The sequence below is a fragment of the Eleginops maclovinus genome, chromosome 19 (assembly GCF_036324505.1).
Source record: "Eleginops maclovinus isolate JMC-PN-2008 ecotype Puerto Natales chromosome 19, JC_Emac_rtc_rv5, whole genome shotgun sequence".
In the NCBI taxonomy this organism is placed as follows: Eukaryota; Metazoa; Chordata; class Actinopteri; order Perciformes; family Eleginopidae; genus Eleginops; species Eleginops maclovinus.
Window position 1 is genome coordinate 5,446,133 of NC_086367.1, and position 9,117 is coordinate 5,455,249.

At 41.8% G+C, this 9,117-nt stretch overlaps 1 protein-coding gene across 1 annotated transcript; it reads left to right on the forward strand.

The window, feature by feature from the left end:
- Nucleotides 1-3,163, forward strand: LOC134880965 (uncharacterized). Its single transcript, XM_063908032.1, has 2 exons — nt 1-1,369; nt 2,648-3,163. The coding sequence occupies exons 1-2, from the start codon at nt 237-239 to the stop codon at nt 2,691-2,693; spliced, it is 1,179 nt and encodes a 392-aa protein (XP_063764102.1). The 5' UTR covers nt 1-236; the 3' UTR covers nt 2,694-3,163.
- The last annotated feature ends 5,954 nt before the right edge of the window (nt 3,164-9,117 follow it).

The following is a 9,117-nucleotide window of genomic DNA, read 5'->3' on the forward strand; positions in this document are numbered from 1 at the left end:
ACCCAAAACGCGATAACTCCACGGCTTTCGAGTCTGTTCGTTCTCTGCCAATGGTAGGAAAGAAGCGCCGCTGTCCAGTTCTGATGTTAAACAGTGTTAGCCAATCAGAAGCAAAACGGGGCGGGCCTTAACACAACGCGCCTCGATCAACTAAACTGTAGCACAGATAGGCCTACTCTCTTACTACGAAGGCTGTGACTGTAGTTAATGGAGAGAGGGGCATAGGAGCAGGCGCGATGCAGTACATGAAACCAGGGGAAAATACCCTCGAGATAGATAAAGGTCTGAAAAATAAATGGCGCTGGGTATGGCTGGAGGAGATTGGACGAGATGGCAAACCATTTAGCAGTTGGTGTAAGAAGTTGAGTGAGACAGGCGCTTGCTTCTGCACGCTGTGCTCCAGGAGGCTAATATATGCATCCAGCGGCAAAAAGGTTCTTCGTAAACACGAATCAGACCCTCGTCACCTAGCTGCTGTTCGTGCTGTCCCACACACGACGCGTTTACCAGGAGCAACAACAACATCTGATGTACCGGCTTCCATAACTGACCGTGTGTGTGAGTTAAAAATACGGGTGTGTGCATTTCTCGCAGAACACGACCTCTCCTTCACGCTATCACAACCCCTGGTCGAGCTGTGTAAAAAAGTAGCGGAAGATAAAATTGCACTAAGTAAAATGTCCATTTCAAATCAGCTGGCCAGCTATTTCAACACTCACGGGATAACACCTGAGTTTAAAAGGCAAATTTCCACCAAACTGAAAAACAACATGTTTTCCCTGAACGTCGACGAGGCCACCAATAATAACATGGATAAAGTCCTCAATGTTCTTGTTCGTTTTTTTGACAATGAGGAAAATGCTGTTAAAACGCAACACCTCGCTAGTCGAAAAATGAACATAGCCAATGCTGCAGCACTTACCCAGGAATTGAAGGATGTGCTGCAGTCCTATGGTTTAGGGCTGCAGCAGGTGACCAGTATTTTACTGGACAATTGTGCGGTTATGCGGGGAAAGAAGTCCGGTCTCGAGACACAGTTGCGCAGGGAGAACCCGCACCTGCTGGATATATCTGGCGACACAGTCCATATGGTTTCTAACGGTGCAAAAGCCATGATGAGCCCTTTCAAGGCAGAGGTGGAAGATTTCTGCTCGGATGTGTTTTATGACATAGAGAAGTCTCCGAAACAGAAAGAAATATTTTCGGAATTCCAGAGATTACTCCATCTTACACCGAAGAGCTTGATCAGGCCCATCAGTAACAGGTTCCTGCAGATGTTGGAGGTGTGCAATAGGGTGAGAGAACTCCTGGATGTCCTGATTGTGCACTACTACAACCTACTGGATCCGGGCGAAGAGCATAAATACAGGTAGGTACAAAGCATTTAAAAATGTGTGTGAATTAAATCGTATTTGTCACAGTATAGCCTCTCAGCCTGGCTCAAAATACGCGACTATCGTGTCCGATTCTCGGCTGAGACCCCCCCTTACGACAATTGCGATTGTCTTTGTGTGCGGCGAAACCCAATGTAAAAGTCGGACACAAAGTCGGGACTTGTGTAGTTTTAGCCTAGTCGTTTCTATGAGCACTCTTCACAAAATAACACAGAGTACACAGCAGAGGTCCTCTTTATTTGCTCACCCGTGCGGTTACCTGGCATACATGCGTGCTTTTAAATGTTGACAACATCCGAAACCTACACCTACGAGCCGCGTCTTATCCCTTGCGCTGTCATTCAGCAGCACCCCGTTGGGATTGATAGTTGATATATAACTATTTTGTCTTGCGCGAAAATAAAACGACCTTCCTTTTTAAGGAGCTTTTTTCTTTTCTTTTTTTGAACATGTGTTATATTCTGGCCTATAGCCTTCCCTTATGAGAAAATGTGTTGTAGTGCAGAATCAAGCTGTTTTTTTTAATAGTGGCTATAACGGCTTTATAGTATTGCTGTAGTTAATGCAACACATGAAACTGCCAGCTATATGCTGTATGATGATATGATAAAAATATTGCATTACTGACAGTTTTTTTTTTCATTAAAAAAATAAAATAGGGATGTATTAGTGTATTGTCTATAATGCTGTATGTTATAACATGCAGCCTTAATCCCCATATGGTTTTATAAGAGGGAGCATAACGTGGGTGTGTGTGTGTGTGTGCACTCCAGAAAGTTACTCAAACAAGTCCTTGAAAGGCACGAGGTCTCGCCTCAGGAAAGGGCCAGAATAGAGGTTCTGCAAGGAGAACAGGCCACAGCATCCAGGACCCAAACAAACCAGAGCCGGAAGGAACGCATCTCTGTGCTATTCACAGATTTTGATAGGCTCACAGTCTTGATTGACCTGTTCAGAGGTATCTTGAATGAGTAGGAAAATCCATGGCTAGTTTACATACATTTATTTATTACTTGGTGGTAATGGCCCAGCTCTCCTGGATGGCATAGCTTTTTAGTTAAGACAAGGTGCAAATGGAACAGTTAGGTCTATTTTTCAACAAAAGTAATCCACCTCAAGAGAATTCCTTACAGCATTGTATAGTTAGTAACTGTACTGTAATTACCTAGTTGCATAGTAGTAACTGATGTCTTGTTCTAAGTTTTAATTACAACTAATGGAAACATGCCTAAATGTTTTTTGTATGTTTACAGGTGTCCTTCCAACATTTCAGGCATTTCTGAAAAAACTGCAACATGAGAAACCAATGGTGCACTTGTTGCATGTTGAAATGTTGGCACTGGTAAGAGAGCTGCTAAGCAAATTCATGAAGCCAGGAGCTATCCCCCTGAGTGTCAAAGAGATCCTCAAGATCAATGTACGGGATGCAGCGTTACAGCTGCCTAACAAATCCCTGTGTGTTGGAAAATATGGATACTCTGCCATGACCAAGGCCCGTGTGGCGAAGACACTGTGGGTTGGAAACTTGTACAACTCCCTCAGAGAGGGCTACATGAAGGCAGCAGAGTTTCTACTCAAAAACCTTCCCCTCGACAACCACATGGTCACCTCACTCTCGGCTCTGACCCCATCCCTCATACAGTGTGACTCCTTAGGTTCAGCATTCATGGCATTAGGGAAGGCCTTGCCTAATGTGGTTCCACCTGAAGCACTCGGCCCACTGCGGGAGGAGGTTCGTGCATACCAAATAGATGCTGACCTGGTACCTCTGGCCAATGCCTATGTTGAAGAAAACAGCCGAGTGGATGTGGACTGGTGGAGTCAGGTGGCACTTCTAAGAAATTCAGAAAGAGGTGTGAGATACCCAACCCTGATCAAACTTGTGAAAGCCCTTCTTTCAATTTTCACAGGCCCGCTGGTGGAGGGGTCTTTCAACATAATGGATGACATACTGGAGGCAGACAGGTGCAGGATGAATGTGGAAACGTATGAGAGCCTCGCCATAATTAAGTCAACAATGAAAGCCAGGAAGTGGACGGCCTCAACAATGTTAATTGACCAGCCTTTAAGGAATTCTTGCCTTTCCTCCTATAAAACATACCAACTCCACCTAGAGAAAAAGAAGGCAAGAGAACAGGGAATGAGGGAGAAAAGGATGAGTGAGGCCATGAGGGTGAGGTCTACAGCGGTGGCAAACAGAATGGTGACCCAGGCGAAGAAATCAAAAGGGCCATCCTCTTCCTCCACTAGGCCAGCTGCCTCACCTAGACCAACCAGACCTTCACCAAAGACCATCTCCTCTGCAAAAACAAGACCTTTTCGACCCACTGGGCCCTCCACCACCTCCTCTGGGGCAGCTAAAAAGCCATCCAGCTCCTCCTCTGGGCCCTCTGCCTCCTCGTCTGGGGCAACTAATAAGCCTTCCGCCTCCTCATCTGGGCCCTCTGCCTCCTCATCTGGGCCCTCTGCCTCCTCATCTGGGCCCTCTGCCTTCTCATCTGGGCCCTCTGCTTCCTCATCTGGGCCCTCTGCCTCCTCCTCTGGGCCATCCACTGCATCCTCTGGGCAACCAAAGTTATTTTCTCTGTTTCATGGTCCAGCCAAGAAATCCTCTTCAATAGCCTCAACTACCTCTGGAAAAAGGAAGAGTTCGGATGACTCAGAACCCGGAAAAAAGAGGAAAAAATAGAGCACTTTGTTTCATTTTTTGAATCTAGTTTTGATAACTTAAACCCCACTAAAAAGTACTTTGGAGATACAAATGCACTTTGTTTATTTCTTTCTATTTGATTTAAGTTATCATTTCATGTAGGAGTTAATGTTTTTGATTACTTGTTTTGATATTACTTGATATAACTTTCTATTGGTTTTATTAACATCTGTGTATTTAATTTGCCATTTTATTTCTGATGAACAAAGTTCAAAGTTATTGAAATGTTGAAATTGTTGAATTATTTGATTTATTAAAACTGTTTGAAAAGTAAATCAGTCCTTTTAATGTACCCTAAATTTCAGAGTGCATTTACTACAGCATGCTCAAAATTCACTATTTAAGAGTGTTTTTATCAAAAGGGGGGCACCAGGGGGGTCACGGCCACGGAAGGGGGCCATGGCCCCCAGTTTGGGAACCATTGTGAACACTATACAATAATCTGCATACATGTATATAGTTGTTTGCATGAGTCTAAAAAGTTCAGGCTCAGGATTTTTTTTTTGCTTTAATCCCTGGATACTGATACAAGAGGGTGCTTTACTCTCTCTCTTCCTGTGCTTGCTAAAAATCTAAATCTGAAGAACTGTACCTAGTTTTATAGGAGTTTGAGAATTTTCCGGTAAATGAATATGTCATGATTTACTTCCAAATCACCAGATTTTTGAGATACAAGGTTCTCACAGAAATATAAAGTAAAGGTATAATATACTGAACCAATACTGGATGAACAAGAATGAGAACTGAAAAGCACAATCTTCAGGTGGACCAGAAAAAGGTAAAAGCAAAGTTCACTCGGATGTTGATTAGAACAGGGTTCTGAAAAAGGGCAGGAACAGGGAGGCAAAGTTTCAAAAAGGCAGACAAGGGTCGAACAAAAAGGTAGGCAGGATAATAAGACAAACAGACTGGATCATTACAGCGTGAATGACACGATACACAATCTGGTGGAGCGCTATGGCTAAAGGGCAGCTATATGTGCTCTCGAGCTGATGAAGGAATTCTGATCTGATGTGCAGGTGGGTTTGGGGCAACAATAAGGCAACACATGGACAGGGAAGGAAAGCACAAGTCTAAAATGGGTAAAAAGTATAAAATCAAACACACAAACCGTCAAATGTGTGGAAACATGAGAAAAAAGAGCTAGATTTGTTAATGTATCCAAACGCAACAGAGAAGCTTACCACCCTGATTGTAAGAGTATCAGAATAACATCATATAGTCAAAAAACAGGTAAGCATGTGGAAATTATTAGTCCACGAGAGCTGCAATGGTCCTGTTTCCATTCAATTGAGAAGCAAATGTTTTTTGGCAAGTGGGAACATGTCATTTGTCAGCTAGTTTTGGCCACGTTTCGTTGTATTTTATTTGAGGAATTTCATATTTCGAACGCATTATAGTTGTTTTGACACCCAGTGAGAACAAGATGGGTCTTTTCAGGCCTTACATACAAATGGAGAAAGACTTGTTTTTTATTGCCTTATGAAGACAACATTTGAACCCAAACCGAGAGGTTTTTCGTGACTTAACTAAGTCTTGTTTGTGTCAATCCTAGCCAAACCTTTATAATCGGTTTCCAGAATTTAACAGAGGTTACTGTTTTGAAAGACTCAAAGACAATTAATGTGGTTCTGCTGATGAATAAATGTAACTTGAAGGGTATAAAATGATCACTTATGAAATTTGCCTGATTTGGATTGTGTTTTTGGCAGTTTATGATGTAACCTCGTAGCTATATTGGAAGGAATCTCAAAAACTATAAGGTCTGCACAGACTTCCTTAATCTAGGGGTGTAATACAAAAAAGTCTGTACTTTTAAATTTAATAGAAAGACAACTACTACCTGAAATTGATATCAGTTAATGTGAAATAACGGAAAAAAACAAGAAACTCACACAGGGATTTGGAGTCTGGGATATGTTGGATCAATCTCAGCAGAGACAAACAGTGGCTCTCAGTGGAAGTGTCAGTGGATGAGATGAGAGAGGAGAGTTAGCCAAATGTGTGTGTGTGTGTGTGTGTGTGTGTGTGTGTGTGTGTGTGTGTGTGTGTGTGTGTGTGTGTGTGTGTGTGTGTGTGTGTGTGTGTGTGTGTGTGTGTGTGTGAGTAGTCTTTGGCTGGCGAGATGTCACTACGGGTTTACAGCATTTTGCCAAGGACAAGTGGGGTCTCTATGATGCCATGTCTGTCTCTTTTTGAACACACACAGACAGATCAAATAAAAGACAAGTGAGCACACAGAAAATCTCTTTGAGCATTTCTGGCAGGGAAGGACGTGGTGGGAGCAACACTGATCAAACACTCATCACACAGAGCACGAGGGGGGGGGATAAGGGGCAGGGCGATGTAAAGGACTGACAGGCGATGATGTGTCACGTCAGGACACAGTGAGAGCAGAACTACAGCACATGAAAATGGCCAATAAAGTTTACACAAACTTATGTTAAATATGTGTACATCCATATGTTAAATTACGATAAACGGCAGAAATGAGATCAGAAATGCTCTATTCGTTCCCCAGTGGGATGATTTACAGTGTAGCGGCAACAAAGTACAGTGCAAAAATGAAAAAAAGAAGAATCAAATATCAAATGAAGACACACTCACAGGTTAAATATAAGTACAATGTACAAATAAGTACAGATCTACAATATGAAACAAGTAGCAGCATTTTTAAAGATTTTTAGCATGAATGGGGAAAAGAAGTGAAGTAACAGATGCAAAACAATGACCTAATCGTCAGTCACATCATTATTGAATATTATAAATGGCCTTATATCATTAGGGTAATGTTGATTGATGTCTATCCATGTGCGTTCTTGTGTTTAATCTTCACAGTCGTTATCAAATGAAATTATCTGTGGCATTCAATAGGTAAGTGTACTGGAGCTGTACTCAAGCGCCCACACCAACACACACAAACAGGATAGGTCAGTGGGGGATCTAGAACATTTTACATGTTGTGGCAAAGGGGGGGGGGGCAAGAGGTCATGGCAGGGTGGCATGTGAGGGCAGAAAGTACGTTGGAATTTATACTGTATATATAACCTATGTATTGTTATATCATGCCCTAACACAAGTGTTCCCTATGCACAAGAGAAACAAGTGTTCCAAACAAAAATATAGTATGTGCTCCCCCAGCTTGACGTTAAAGGAGCTTTGTGAGCCGCTGTCTCTGAACGTCGCTCCTTAGTTTAATGCAGGGCCGTACCTGCGTTTTTGAGGGGCCTAAGATTGTATTTAAAATTATTCCCTTTTAATTAATGTATTGCTTTTTTCGTTGCTGGAGAAGCTTGTGGACAAAGTGTAGGTTTCATTTCTACAAGTACAATTTTAGGGACACAAAAGTTAGCGGGGCAGCTGGGGGTCAAGGCTCTACAGTGGGGGAGGCAGCTGCAGAGCCCTACAATTTAAATGCGTACAAGACATTCAGAGCATATCTTGTATTTAAAGTCTTTCCTGCACATGGCTCTAAACATGATGATGACTGACCTGGCAGCTAACAAAAAGTGCTAGCAACAATGCTAATGGACCTATAATCTTTAACTTGAGAAGGAAAGGTGATATGGGCATTTCACCTTCACGTAAATGCCCCCCAAACACATAGTGGATGGACAACCCAGCCCCCAGGAAGTTAGTTGGACTTTAAATCAAATTATATTTGTAGCTAAATGGTGGTATGACAACTTCTGGGTCATTACGTGACATCATTTGGGCGCAAAAATACTTTCTCCTTTTGACTTACACAGTGAATCAGTGGATCAGTGGATCATTTCTCTATGTTGAGTTAACTTTCTATTCATTTGAGAGAGCCAAGTTGGTTGTGACGGAGGGATCAAAGAAAGGGCTTAAGGGAAATGTAAGTTCACATGCTCATTGGGCCCATGTTCCAGGATGATCCGGTTATTTTTCTACCTACCGTCCCTGCTGTCAACACTGTATCGAGTTCTCTTTAAACGTCCATTGGGAGGACAATATCAGTGGTGATTCACTAGCCAGTGGGACACACATACAGGGACTCACACACCCGGCCACAAAAGGAGATTGTGGGCAGCATTTATCCAGTAACATTAAGTAGGTTCCCAAAATGATGCCTATGGACAGGTCACTCTAACAACAATGGGCAGCTGTTTCACTCAGGGGAGAAAACATGCATATTACTTGTGTTTTAACTGGTAATCATAATTTTAACTAAATATGTATGTAGGTAAAATTCTCTTTACCTTGTTTTATGCATCAAACTCTGCACCAAAAGAGAAGTCATACCTTTATATCATGTTGGTAAAACAATTTCTGAACTGTCAAATTTGGATGTTTTCCTCTGTCTTGAGTGCTCTCGCTGACAGGTAAAGTTTTCTCTTGCCCATGAGAGAAGTAAAAATAACAAAACAATGGTGATTCCAAGAAATCATTGGGCCCTTTAAAATAAGAACTAATCATAAAAACGAAAAGAACAATAAGAGAAGTTGAGTCATGTCTTCCTGCATGAGGACCATTGTTAAAGGCATTTCACAAATCAAAGAGAATGGGGAGATTGTATCCTGCTTAGGTGCTTAAAAGGAGATATAACGTAAGACCCATTTTTCGAAAAACTAACCAAACAGTATTTTGACTATTTTAATGACAAACAATGGTAAAAGGGCTTTAATCTCGTCTGCAGTTGGAGGACTGAATGAACATTTACAGGTAAGCCAAATTCAGAAATATACATTTGAAAATCCAAAATAAACCTTGTAACCTTTTTCAACTGCCAGAGAATGATTTTCTAAAATATAAAACAAGGTAGGGAACTGTCGTTTTTTCCTTTCCAACACAAGGCTATGGCATCAAAAGATGTTAATGCAATTGCTTGAAGTTTCGAAAGTTGCTCATGAACTGCTCGCTTAGATGTGAACTTCATTTCCTTAGCATGGTTTGTATTTCATACAGTTTATATATTACTAATATAAAAACGTTTTTGCTGACTTTCTTCACGCTAGTGTAGGCTGTACATTATTTTACATACAATTCGTC